Source organism: Euleptes europaea, chromosome 7 (assembly GCF_029931775.1).
Source record: "Euleptes europaea isolate rEulEur1 chromosome 7, rEulEur1.hap1, whole genome shotgun sequence".
Taxonomy (NCBI): Eukaryota; Metazoa; Chordata; class Lepidosauria; order Squamata; family Sphaerodactylidae; genus Euleptes; species Euleptes europaea.
Window position 1 is genome coordinate 49,355,581 of NC_079318.1, and position 13,705 is coordinate 49,369,285.

The 13,705-nt window shown below is 43.9% G+C and overlaps 1 protein-coding gene across 1 annotated transcript in view; it reads right to left on the reverse strand.

Annotated features, from left to right (window-relative positions):
- The window catches only part of SPATA17 (spermatogenesis associated 17), a 114,056-nt gene that overhangs the window by 41,113 nt on the left and 59,238 nt on the right, over positions 1–13,705 (reverse strand). Inside the window, exon 7 of the mRNA XM_056852798.1 lies at positions 4,530–4,724. Coding sequence (XP_056708776.1) covers positions 4,530–4,724 — 195 coding nt within the window. The remainder of the gene's footprint in view (positions 1–4,529; positions 4,725–13,705) is intronic.

Genomic DNA, 13,705 nt, shown 5'->3' on the forward strand with positions numbered 1-13,705 from the left:
AAGTCTTGTGCCTGCTCTGGAGAGTCACCAGCTGCAGGGCTGTCAGCCTCCTCGCAAGGCTGTGCTGAGTCAGGCCCAACTTCAGGCTGCGAGGTCAGAGGCAGCTCCATTGGGGCTGAATTCTCCTGGTAGAGTTCCTCCTCTGAGAAGGACCCATTCTCCAGGAACTGCCCCATGGCATTTACGAAATCCTGCCTTAATTCCAAACATCTTGCATGCGTCGCTAATGTGTGTTATTTTCATGGCTAAATTCAAGCACACTTTACAGAAGATTCCATAGCGACTCGACGATACCTGTTAATACCGGAGTCCAACGTACACCAAGCAGCTTCTCCACCTGCAAGTGCTTTCCCTTCAGTATCAATGGATAAGACACCTCCACAGACCCAAAATAAATCAGAACTTTCCTTATCTGCACCGAGGCCCAGACTTCAAAATTAGATACAGTGATATAGATAGATGATTGTTCAAAAAGTCTGCTTTAAAAGCAACTTTTTCAAAATTACACTTAAACACCATAACAAGGACAGGATATTCTGGTATTTTTGTGTGGCCTGGTAATGGATCCTAACATTTGGAGGGGGAGTTCTTAACGTTGTTATTTTAAAACAGAGAATACAGGGGCCATGAATTTGTCACCCATTATTTGCACTTCTTTAAAATATTTATATGCTGCCTCTTCAGAAACCTGCTCAAGGCTGTGCACAAAGTAAAAAACAACAACTATGCTATAAAATCATAAAAACAACATAAGAATTAACAATTTCAATTATCACACAATGAAAAACAAGCCAGGGGCATAAAAACAGCATAAAACAACATTCAGCAACCTGAGGAAGAAGGCAAGGTGTGATTGTGTAAAGTGCTGTCACGTCATAGCCAACTTGAGGAAACCCAGTAGGGCTTTCAAGGTGAGAGACTAACAGAGATTGTTTGCCATTGTCTTCCTCTGCATAGTGACCCCTAGTCTTTTTTGGTGGCCTCCCATCCAAGTACTAACCAGGGCTGACGCTGCTTAACTTCTGAGATCTGATGGGATCAAGCTACCCTGGGCCATCCAGGTCAGGGCTAAAGGCAAGGTGCCATTAGTGAAAAAGCCCTGACTCTGTTTGCCATCCCCTTCACCTCTGCAGGTGGGGGCATAGATACCAAGGCTTGGGAAGAATATCTTACCTGGTAGGCTGGGCAGTACAGGATGTGGCATATCATACATTCATTTGCTTCTAATATGCTCATCCAGCTTGACATTTTCACCCTAGAGGCTGCCCAAAACTATAAGACTAAAAAAATGGCTCTTGGAACTGAATATATGAGGCTGCTTTATATCAAGTCAGATCATAGGTCCATCTAGCTCATTAGTGTCTACTCTGACTGGTAGTGCAGTTCTCCAGCATCTCAGGCACTGACCATTCTTTCCCAATGTGTGCCATTTGAGATCCTTTAACATGGGTTGAAACTGGGACCTTCTACATGCAAAGCATGCACTTGATACCTAAGCCAAGACCCTTCAGGCTGCCAAGACTGCATTAACTCCTCCAGGCTGCCAAGATGCATTAACCCTGAGAGCTGGGAACCATTGTGAGTGCAATGCTATGAGTACTGCTGTAGTAATCTCTTTCAAATATTTTTAGTTGATTTTTAGTAGTTTTAACAGCAATGAACATAAACTTTTGCAATAAAAGCAAAGCATACATTCCAGCTTTGCTTTCCTCCCTCACTCAAATAGTCAGCTCAGTCCTGCATATCCCTGTGAAAATACTGCATCATCACTTATCCTGGAGCAACCTCATCAGCATCTAACTCTTAGGTGCTATCCAGTGGTCTGTCTTAAGAAATAAGCCTTGATTCTGAGTACTCGTGTTTCAGTGTTGGCCTTCATATTTTGTGGTGTGGCAGCATTATACCAATACAAGAGGATCTTTTGATATCACCATGATTGCACTTAGCGTATCCTATGTTGAGAGCACTCACCTCCTGAAATTGTATCTGACTGCAATACCTTGGAAAATGAAACAGGCAATAATGTGGGAATATGCTAAATCAAAGCAACAGCACAGCACATAACGTTGCACTGAAGCAAGAGCATTAGTGTCTGAATCTATTTACATTTTTCCCTACCTGGAGCTGGCAACCCTACCCCTCCATTCTCTGCTGGTGTCCGGGGAGGGGGGACACCTGGCAACCCTACCAAGGAGTAAAGAAAGAGGTTTCCCCAAACCCACAGAGTAAAAAGTACCACAGATGCACCTGTGATTTGAGGATCCTGTAAGTCAAAGAGGACTGGAAATGTGCACCCAAGTGTTTAGTAAAGTTCCAAAGTGTCTGCCCAGTGCAGAAATCAGGAAATTTATTATTTTTTTATCCCCAAGTGTGCATTTACGTGCTTTAGTGATTACCAGAAAAGAGAACTCTGGTTTTCATTAAGGCTCTGTAATATGATACAGAGAGTTCTGTATTTTAATAGATAATTAGACACCTTAGATAATAAATATAAAATAATTCCCTAATCACACTAAAGGAAAGGAGAGGGAAGTAAGAACTTGGTCAGATCGGAAGTCTTACACACTGGGTACAACAGTCTATTGGGGGAGGAACCCAGATTCTGTCACAAACTCTACTCTTTCTTGCAATTTGCCTGAGAAGGAACGATGTGATAACTAAATGTTTATTCTCTCTGGATATGAATACACATTTTTACACTCTCCTTGAGACCCAAGCACTTTGGGGAGGATATCTAAACACTCACATGGGGCATATCGTGTAAAGTACAGAAGTTTAATGTCAAAGATTGCTCGCACTGAGAACTAAGCCACACGGATGGTCACTAATTATAAAATCCCTCATTGTCACACCACCAGACCACTTTCAGAACAGTACATTCGGATGGATTTTCATTTCCAGCTGTTTCATCAGCTCAGACCAATGTCCTTTCCCAGACATATACCTCTAAATTGTGTTGTCCAGGGATTTAGCCGTGTGACTCCCATTAATATCAATAAGAGTCGCACAGTTAAATCCACGCACAGTACTTTGAAAATTTACTCCACGGTGTACATCCCAGGCACTGAAAGGATTAAAGTATTATACAGTAAATTCCCCTCTTCAAGGCACAGGAAATAAACAGAAGTCTTCTGCTATGTTCTGAAAGGTTTCCTTGGGTAAAGTTCTTTGTCTGTGCTTAAACTTTTAAAAAAAGGTGCAAAAGAGTATAAATGAGAGAAAGTTATCAGATCAACCCACTAGGTAAAGAAACTGTGCTCTGGGGCAGAAGATTGCAATCTGGATACTACACACTTCCTCTGAGGAGCAGTCTGATTTTAATTGCCCACCAAGCAAGAGGACCAGATTTTAATGAGTTCGGGTTTGCAGCCTGAAGTAGTTTCAGAAACATTTATTTTAAAATGCGCATACAATCCGTATACAGTGTAAGCATCATAAAGATGCATTCTGTGTGGCTTTATAAATGTACAAGAAGGAAAACCATAAACGCTTGCTAGGGAGGAAAAATCCCACTGGTTAAAGTTCTGGCTTATGCCCCCTGCTGGCTCAAGCTTCCCACCTCCATCTCAGTTCCACTCCCCAGCATCCTGCTCTTTACAGATACCCTTCCCCATCACCTTAGCTTTGGCTCCCCCCCTCCCACTGCTCGCTCCAGTTCATTTCTCCCCTTACGCACCCCCGCCCTCCATAGATCCTGACTTACGGTTGCCAGGTCCCGCTTTGCCACAGGCGGGAGGTTTTGGGGGGCGAAGCCTGAGGAGGGTGGGGTTTGGGGAGGGACTTCAATGTCATAGAGTCCAATTGCCAAAGCGGCCAATTTCTTCAGGTGAACTGATCTCTATCAGCTGGGGATCGGCTGTACTAGCAGGAGATCTCCAGCTAGTACCTGGAGGTTAAGGAATCAAAACTAAGTACTTGTGTGAAACTCAATAAAGCACAAGAACAGCATATGCTAACAATTGTATTCTGAAACTTCACAAGAGCACATCCACAGATGTTGACAACTGAGCAAGAACAAGTAAATGTGCAGCAGAATACAGAATCCAAACTAATAAGTGTATGTACAAGGGTATTCCAGGCATAAATAAATTAACAATCCACAAAGGTAATGATGACAACAAGCACGGAACACTTTTCAACCGCAATGGGCTTCCGGTAAAATCCCCATTTCAGGGCTTTCCTCAAGCTTCAAGAATATCCGTGTGCCAATGTGACCAATATTGGAATAAGACGTCTATTTTGCCAATAAATCTGAAAGGCTTGATCTGCGTCTGTGGTAAATCTTTCTGAGTCTTTCTCACAGCTTTCTCACAGCCCTTTTTTTTGGCTGAAAAACTCGGCTTATACGCGAGTATATACGGTAGATCATATTTCCCATTAAAAAAAATAAAAAACAACAGGCTTTCAAACTGTCTTATGAATATTTGTCCTAGAATAATAATTAAGAACATTGAAATCAGCAGGCTTAAGTGTAGTGGGTTGTGACTATTTCACAAAATGACTGCCTAAGAACAATTTATGCACATTACCTGAGGTTTTTGCCATCCAATAGGAGGAAGTAGTGGAACGGTTTGAGTGAAAGAATCTGTACAAGGTAGCCGGTAGGGGTCTGCAACACCCTTCTCTCTTGGTTGTGCTTTATGGCTCAGCGGTTTAGCTTTCCTTAACTGTAATTCCATTGGATCAGGTGCTTTCAGATATGGTGAGTTATAAACACCTGCAATCTGAGCACATGACAATAGTTTATCATTTCAAACTAGCTACACTTTTAGATGGTAGGTTCGATCCAGTAGAATAATTCACAGAAGGAATTTGTGGAGTGGGTTCTTCTCCCTTCCCCAAGCAGTCTGCCATTTGTTACCAAACTGTTCTTGGAGGGTTGAGAGAGAACTGCGAGCAAATGTGCCGCAGGATCGGGGGCTGCAGCAATGAGGAGGAATTGGGTAAAATCATCCTTTCCCTTCTGCTCACAGCTTGCGTGGAGGAGGGAGAGGAAGGTGATTTTACCCAATGTATTGTTTGTTTACTTGTGAGCCTCTCCCAATAATCAAGAGAACACTTTTTTTTTGGGGGGGGGGGGAGGCAGACTGCTTGGGGAAGGGGAAGATCAGGATCTGTTCCATACTGAACTCTTCCCCTGGATCCAACACACCAGTTCATAAAATTATTAAAATAAAAACTAAAAACTTTGAAACAACAGTAATAGACAAAGATAAAATATATTGCACGTACCACATACATCTCACATTCATCAGGGTCTTAAGGGGAGGTGGTATATTTAAAATGGGGAGGGGCTGTGGTTTAGTGGTAAAGCATTGGCTTGGTCCCTGGTTCCATCCCCAGCAATGCCAGTTAAAAGGATTAGGTAGTAACTGATGTGAAAGATGTCTACCGCAGCCGCTGCCAGGTTGAGAAGACAATACTGACCTTGAATGTCCAACAGTATGTGCCAGTATAAGGCAGTTTCATGTATTCAAGTGGTTTAGTGGTTTTCAAACTCTCTCCTCTCAGGGAATACTTTCTATGTTATTTGATTCTTGATACACTCCTATTATCTGCGATGGAACATCCCTGGGGTGGCATTGATCTACCTCAGTTTGTCCCAGGCTTTTTTAATGACAGTCCCTCTGTTGTGGAACGGTCTTCAGGAGTAAGTCCAGAGCTAAAACTGATGACTTATTATACGGCTTGCAAGACCAACAGGCTTTCTCCTGATGGGTGCATATCCTAATTTAGGAGACTGAACTGAGTTTTCTCTTATGGGCAAAAATGTGTATTGGTCTGTGGTTAATTTGCACCCTAGGGTTCTACACTGTAACTCTTTGTATTATTTTTTTAACATGTGTGTACTGTCCTTTAGGTCATGTTTTGTAAGCTGCCTCAGGCTGAACAGGACAGGCTGGTGTCACACAATATCACACCCCAACCTGACCACATCTGTCAACCCGATGCAAGGAGGAACCCAGGAAAAATGTAATGCAGAGTTAGGTCTTAGCTTCACTAAGAAGCTCACTTCTTGAAATCATTAGCCTAGTCAGTAAAGGCCTAATGGGAGTAAGTGGCTACTTAGAAGTAGGGTGAGAGAAACAGTAAGCAGGTGTAGCAAAGAAGAAGTGGTTAAAATCAGAGGCAGGTGGAGCTTCTGCTTTTTATAGTAAGGGAAGTCTGTTCACTGGCACTGGTAGGATGCCTGGAAACTTCACCCTGAACTCTTTCAGGGGCAATGACAAAGGCATTCCTGGAAAGGGGAACAGAGGACCACAGGTTGCTTCAGCAGAGACATACTCTAATGGTAGCTATCTCAGAGTCTAATCCAGAAATAAGGATGAAGGATCCAGACACTGCAACAAAACCCTTGTACATATCCCCCCTCCAAACAAGAGAGGATTTGGAGAGTGGGGTTGAGGTAAGGATCAAATTGTCAGGCACGGTTAATGAAAGTTGGCTTCCTTGCTCTTAGTTTGTCCACCAGGCCTGTGAACTCAGCTAAATTCTTAGGCAACCCTAAGTCCATTCTCCTGAAAGTAAACCCCACTGAATAATCCTGAGCAGGATTCTGAGTAGATCTTCTTAGGATAGCTATCTTAATCTATTAAAAGAACCTCATCTACTACCTGTGTCTAGTTTGTGATTTTGGAGGCTGGAGAAGGATGGGATTCCCCTTAGGGGCAAAGTTCCTAACCCAGGGTGCAGGTGAGGAGATCCCTCGCCATCAGCGGGCGCTTCCCCACCACTGCCCTGCTGGCCATCATGGGAAAAAATGTACGGGAATGACAGCAACACCCCTGTGCACTGATTTCAATTCCAATATGCCCAGAAGTGACGTCTGCACATTGCCAGGGGAAGCTCTGGCAAATCGGTAAAATTCTAGAGTTTTGTCCAAACAACAGAGCATCCCCATCATCCCCTGGGGATACACTGATGACATGGTTGGGAGCACGGGGGTGATGTCAGAGTGTTGCTGGCAACATCATAACGTTGCTGGCAAGGGTCCCTGCAACCGGTCAGTCCCCTCACCAATTGCCAGGCCCTGCCCGGCAATCCTACCAGGGTGCCTCAGAGTGGGATAACAACAACAACAACAACAATAATTTATTAATACAGTCACTGACCAGCAAACAGAGTGGGATATAAAGATGTAAATATATAACTGAGCCAACAGCACAAATTCATCTGTTCAATGTTGCTTACTCTATTTCATACCTATTTACAGGAAGCCCAATGTACTTCAAGTGCTGGATATAGCACCTGGAAGCATAAGCCCAGCACTTTTTTTGCGCTCATGCAACAGAGAATGCACACATGGAGACCTGCTTCCATGAGTTTCTTGGTATGACAGTACAAATGCACACAGAAGCCTCCTGCACAGGCTGTACCTCAGGGGACCCGAGCAGCTACAGATACCAACAGTCATCCAATCAACACACACAAAATGAAAAGATGCACAATTTGTTTCAAGGAGAAGTGATCCAGGCCTACCTAAGCCACATTAGCACTGATGCATTATTTACATTTTGTTTGTCATGTCTTCTTAATTACTAAGAATTTGTGAATATTAGAAATGAGAAAAAGAAATATTAGAATTGGTTGGAAGCACAGATAAAATATTAGTAAATGTTTATATTGTTTTCTCTGCTGCTGAATTATGGTTCCCAGTTTCTGAGTCCAGCTCCTCATAATGTATTAACCTCTTGAGAACGAAAGGATAGAGTGCTCCCCAATTAGTTCTAATGCATTTTTCATTTGCATGCCCCACAGGAAAATCCCAACTCTTAGTGTCAAAAGCTAAGTAAGGCTTTTATTTAGCTGTGTGTGTGTGTGTGTGTGTGTGTGTGTGTGTGTGTGTGTGTGTGTGAGAGAGAGAGAGAGAGAGAGAGAGAGAGAGAGAGAGAGAGAGAGAGAGAGAGAGAGAGAGAGAGAGAGAATGAATGAATTAAACACACTGCTGTGCGGAGGGCTTGATGATTAACAGCTAATTGTAAAGTACGAACATAGGAAATATTTAGCCTTTCCTAGGAAATGTGATCTACCTTCTTAATCTACACCATATCCTGTTTTAGGATATCCTTTTTGAGATGGGTTAACCAGACCTATACACAGTATTTCAAACATGTCTCCACAATAGATTTATATAAATATATTATTATACTGGCAGGTTTATTTTCAATCCCTTTCCTAATACTTGCTAGCCAGAATTTTTCTTATTTAGTTTTCATTCAGCTATCCACTATAAACTTGCAGGAAGTTCAGAAATCTGTATATGGAATTATGATTATTGTTGTGGTAATCTGCAGCACTTCACATTTATTTACACTGAATCCCAGCTGCAGTATTGTTGTTCATTTGCATAACTTGGCAATACCCTATTGGGAATATTTGCAGTCTGCTTTGGTTTCCACTAGATTGACTAATTTGATGTCATCTGTGAACTTGTCCACTTGATTCTGAATCATTTATAATAGCCTCAATCCTAATACAAATCCTTCCAGAATCCACTATTTACATTCTTCCATTGCAAAAATGATTTATTCCTATACTCAGTTTCCTGTTCTTTAACCAGTTACTGATTTGTTAAATGACCCACCATTTTATCCTAAGACTTCTAAATTAGGAACCCTCAGGAAGCACTTCATCAAAAACATTTTGGGAAGACCAGGTTTATGTGTTTACTTGACTAACCTTATCGAAAAGTTTGCTAACAATTCCATAGAATTCCAAAAAGTGGATAGGCAGGCATTCACTCTGTTGATCCTCAGTAAGGCTTTTTCTTCTTATATTCTACATTCATAATCCTTGCTTTCATTTCTTTCTATCTGTTCACTTCCAAGTTCTTTCCTGTCCTCACTGTTATTTGCTCAAACCTTCGAACCATCATGTCTAGACCATCATCCCAAACTGGGCTCCCCTTCTGCTGTCCACGACTTGAACAAAGTGTTTTATCACTTTTGGAAATGAGACAACAGACATATTCAAATTGAGCCATGGCTTTCATTCATATTTACTTTGAAAGCTGCTTCACCCAGTCGATATATCTGCAATAGTATAGTCTGTAGTAGCAGCATGGTGCCCTTGGAACAAGATCCAGCCAAAACAAAGCACTTTTGGGGATTTTAATTGGAGGGTTGAACAATTGCTTTAATCTTTCCCATAGAAACGAATGAGACTCAACTTTGGCTGGATCTTATCTTTAATTTGTGCCACAGTGACACAGCAGTTAGAAAGCCTAAACTGAAATAATAAATTATATAGTTTTATCTGAACGTATATAGAGTTCTCATCTGAACTCCACGGAGCTGCTCTATCTATAGGGTGTTCCTTTGATTCCAGCCATACCATAGTAATGAAGAATCCAAATTCCTCACACTACTCTGATCCCTCCCTCCCATTTCTATAGATAGGAGGGAATAGAGAAAGTAAGGCTGCAATCCTAAAAAAGGGGGGTGAAGCTCCTTAGGAGCGGAGTGACTCAGCAGCAGCATAAATGCCCATCTAAGCCAGGATAAGGGTACTTGCGTCGTCACAGCTGGCATTCTCCTGGCAGCGTTCCAGTGGTGCAAGTCCCCATGCCGGCGTCCTGGGAGGTGTTCCCAGGGCATTCCTAGGGGCAGAGCTGCCTTTAGGATTGGGCTGCCCATTGCCAACAATTCTAGAGCCATTCCCAATAACTTATTCTTTCATTTTTTAGACCTAAACACACCATTCATTCGCTTACAAAGCATAAGTCTTTCTTTTAAATGGCAGAAAAATGCATATTTGATTTATTATCCTGTTAGTCAATTTTACATTTGTCCAATGTTTGAACTGGTTTCTGAAAAACTGAAGGATTCTTTTCAACATTCTTTCTGAATTCCATTCATAGGTTGGACATCTACAACTACATACACACACACATCTAGTAAACACAATCCATAGTGAGCGTGACAGATTTTTCCTCTTGTATCCATGTTTTTCATAAGCACCTCTCACAAGGGCCTCTGTCAAAGCTGGCTTTCTTGGACTTCCTTTTCAGGAACAATTTTCTGAAGTGACAAATACTATAGGGAAATGTGTGCTAAACCTTTAAAAAAATCTACCACTGAGTTATTTGCAGTACTGTCATGCTAACTTCCAACTCAATAAGACCAAAGAAACCTCTGGGGGAGACTCTGCTAATAGCTTCTTGCTGACCTCCTTGCAGTCCGCTCTTCTGCTGAATAGTGGCCCAGTGGTGAATATGGCAAATGAGGTGTGAAAGCTCTGGTTTGTTTTTTTTTAAATCTATGTTTCTGACTCACTGGAAAAAAAATGAATTACACAAACTCTCCCCCCTCTTTCACCTTTGTATTCTCTCCTTGTCAGGCCTTCCACCAGGGAAACCCATGCATGACCCAGAAGCATTTTGCCAGACTCAACATATGCAAAAAGACTCAATGCCACTGTTAATACAAAGCTGTAAGAACTAAACAGGGACAGCTCAAAAGTCAGAAATATCAAAATTGTATATTAAACGTTACAACAAGTGCAAAAAATCAGAACAAACAGTGTGAAAAGCTACCGTATATACTCGCGTATAAGCCGAGTTTTTCAGCCCCAAAAAAGGGCTGAAAAAGCCGAACTCGGCTTATACGCGGGTCAATACGGTAGGGTAGGGTAGGGGGGAGGAGGGAGGAGGGAACTTACTGCCGCTGCCGGGCCCACGCCGCTTCCTTCTGCCAAGAGCGGCCTGGGGCGGCCTCCTGCAGCTGCAGGGAGGCTGCCCCGGCCCTCACCCGGCTGCCCCGGCCCTCGCCCGGCCTCGCCGCCGCTTCTCGTGGCCGAGGGCGGCCTGGGCCGGCCTGGGGCGGCGGCCTCGGCCCTCGCCCGGCCGCCCCGGCCCTCGCCCGGCCTCGCCGCCGCTTCTCGTGGTTGAGGGCGGCCTGGGCCGGCCTGGGGCGGCGGCCTCGGCCCTCGCCCGGCCGCCCCGGCCCTCGCCCGGCCTCGCCGCCGCTTCTCGTGGCCGAGGGCGGCCTTGGGCGGCGGCCTTGGCCCTCGCCCGGCCGCCCCGGCCCTCGCCCGGCCTCGCCGCCGCTTCTCGTGGCCGAGGGCGGCCTGTGGCGGCGGCCTCGGCCCTCGCCCAGCCGGGCCGCCGCACCTCGCGGCCGAGAGCGGCCTTGGCCAGCCTGGGGCGGCTGCCTCGGCCCTCGCCCGGCCGCCCCGGCCCTCGCCCGGCCGCACCGCCGCTTCTCCTGGCCGAGGGCGGCCTGGGGCGGCAGCTTCGGCCCTCGCCTGGCCGCGCCGCCGCTCCTCGCAGCCGAGAGCGGCCTGGGGCGGCCTTCTGCAGCTGCAGGGAGGCTGCCCCGGCCCTCACCCGGTTGTGACGCCGACGCCGCCAGGCCCGCGCCGCTTGCTGCCGGGAGCCCAGGTAAGCCTGTGGGGGGGAGGGGTTATAAGCCGACCCTCGGCTTATACGCGGGTGCCTAATTTTTCCCCATTTTTGGGAAGAAATTAGGCACCTCGGCTTATACGCGGGTCGGCTTATACACGGGTATATACGGTATATACAAATATGTACAAAAGTAATTATAAGCTATTACAATTCTTGTAACTTCAATTAAGCACACTGGCCAAATCCAAAACGACGTGAAACGAGGTCCATTTCGAACAGGTGAGTAAATGTCAGTTTCACTTGTAACAAGTCTTGTCGTTGCACAGGCACAAGCAAGAACAGAAAGGAAACACTTTCCCGGATATTTCTGGCGTTTTCACAAACAAGCTTCATCAGCCTAAAAATAGAAATCAAGATATATGGTACCTATAGTGCTAATACTAATGTATAACTTACATCTTGATTGTAATTATAAAAATTATAAAAATGTATAAGATTCTCACCTCAAAAGAAAGTCATAGGAAACCCGGATCTCTACCTTCCCGGTTTCTTAAGGAGGAACACAAGTTACTTAGAGGGCTACGTTAGCTCCCCATATTCATATATGATTTTGCTAATTTTTATTTTCCGTTTTTTATATGCTCCCCCACAAAGGGGCTGCGAATCTTAATGCCTGAACTCAAAGTATAGCGTCTTGCAGATATATTTGGCATGCAGGTCATGTGATATAGAGGTCTGCTCATATTGTAGCGCCTTAAAGGGACCATGTCCAATAAAGAGATCTTACAGAAAACAAGATAAATCTGCTTTGTTGTTTAATCCATATGGAGCCATGGTATTAAACAGATGGATAAAGCGCATCTCGTGTTGGAGAAGGATCTTTTGTACATTAACTGAATTATGAGGATGGTCTTTGAAGACCCAAAGGACAAAAAAACCTTAAATCATTTTCAGTATGTTTTTGTTCAAGAAAATGGCTGGTGAGGGGGGCTTCGAGGTTCCGCAAGCGTATGCGGACCTATGCTCACTTATGCGCAGTTTAACCTGGCGCATTGTGCTACCAATGTACAGTTTTGCACATTTGCACGTGATGGCGTACACCGCTCGGCTCGTAGAGCAGTTTGAAAAGTGGCGCAGTTTGAACCTAAAGTTCGAGGTGGTAGAGCTGAACTCCTTCACCGGCAAGCTTAGCGGGCAAACGGAGCATCGGCCCCATTTAAAGTGGCCCTGTATAGATAATTGTTGTTTAGGTTTATTTATGAACAGTGGCCCTGAATAAGAGCTAGAATGAGAGATCGTTCTTCCCTGTTCATAAATAAGCCTAAAGTGAAACCCAATCTTTTGCTCCTTAACCTACAGCAAACATTCTCATTTGATCCAACAGGCCATTAGAAAACACTGGCATATCATTCAAGGCATACCAGGATGTGAATTACCACCTATTTTCGGTATGCGAAGAACCAGCTCACTTCGAGACCGGCTGGTCCACTCTGACAGCTTGAAACCTAAACAACAATAATCTATACAGGGCCTGTGCAACGGCAAGACTTGTTACAAGTGAAACTGACATTTACTCACCTGTTCGAAGTGAACCTCGTTTCACGTCATTTTGGATTTGGCCAGTGTGCTTAATTGAAGTTACAAGAATTGTAATAGCTTATAATTACTTTTGTACATATTTGTATATAGCTCTTCACACTGTTTGTTCTGATTTTTTGCACTTGTTGTAACGTTTAATATACAATTTTGATATTTCTGACTTTTGAGCTGTCCCTGTTTAGTTCTTACAGACTCAACATATGAGCAAATGTATCATTTGTTGCCTAGCCATCCTTAGCATAATGTAAATATGTTTAAATTTTCATTCCTAACCAATGTATTGCTTTGCTTTCTTCCCCCAATTTTTAATATTAGTAAGTGAGAATGGCACATAGAAGGCAGGGAGAAAGATTTCTCAGGAAGGCATCAAGTTCAGGAATTTCATAAATCTCTCTCTCATGCTCTTTCACTCGCACAAACAGACATTTTCAACTCCTAATTTTCCCCCTGAATTGAATAGGTGGCTATGCATGCTCTTTGAATTTTTTTCTGATACGATCAGTGACATATGTTTTTAACTGGCATCCTGGGACTTCAAGGACTTCAAAAATAGGAGATAACAAGTAGGGTACTGTGAGCAACTTGCAGGGAACAGAGGGAACATTTAAATATTTGAAGGGCCATCACTTAGAGGAGGGCAGGGAGCTGTCCCTCTTGGCAGCAGAGGATAGGACTCACAATAATGAGTTTAAATTGTGGGTGGAAAGGTACTGGCTGGATATTGGAAGAATTTTTTTTACAGTAAGAGTTATTCAACAGTGG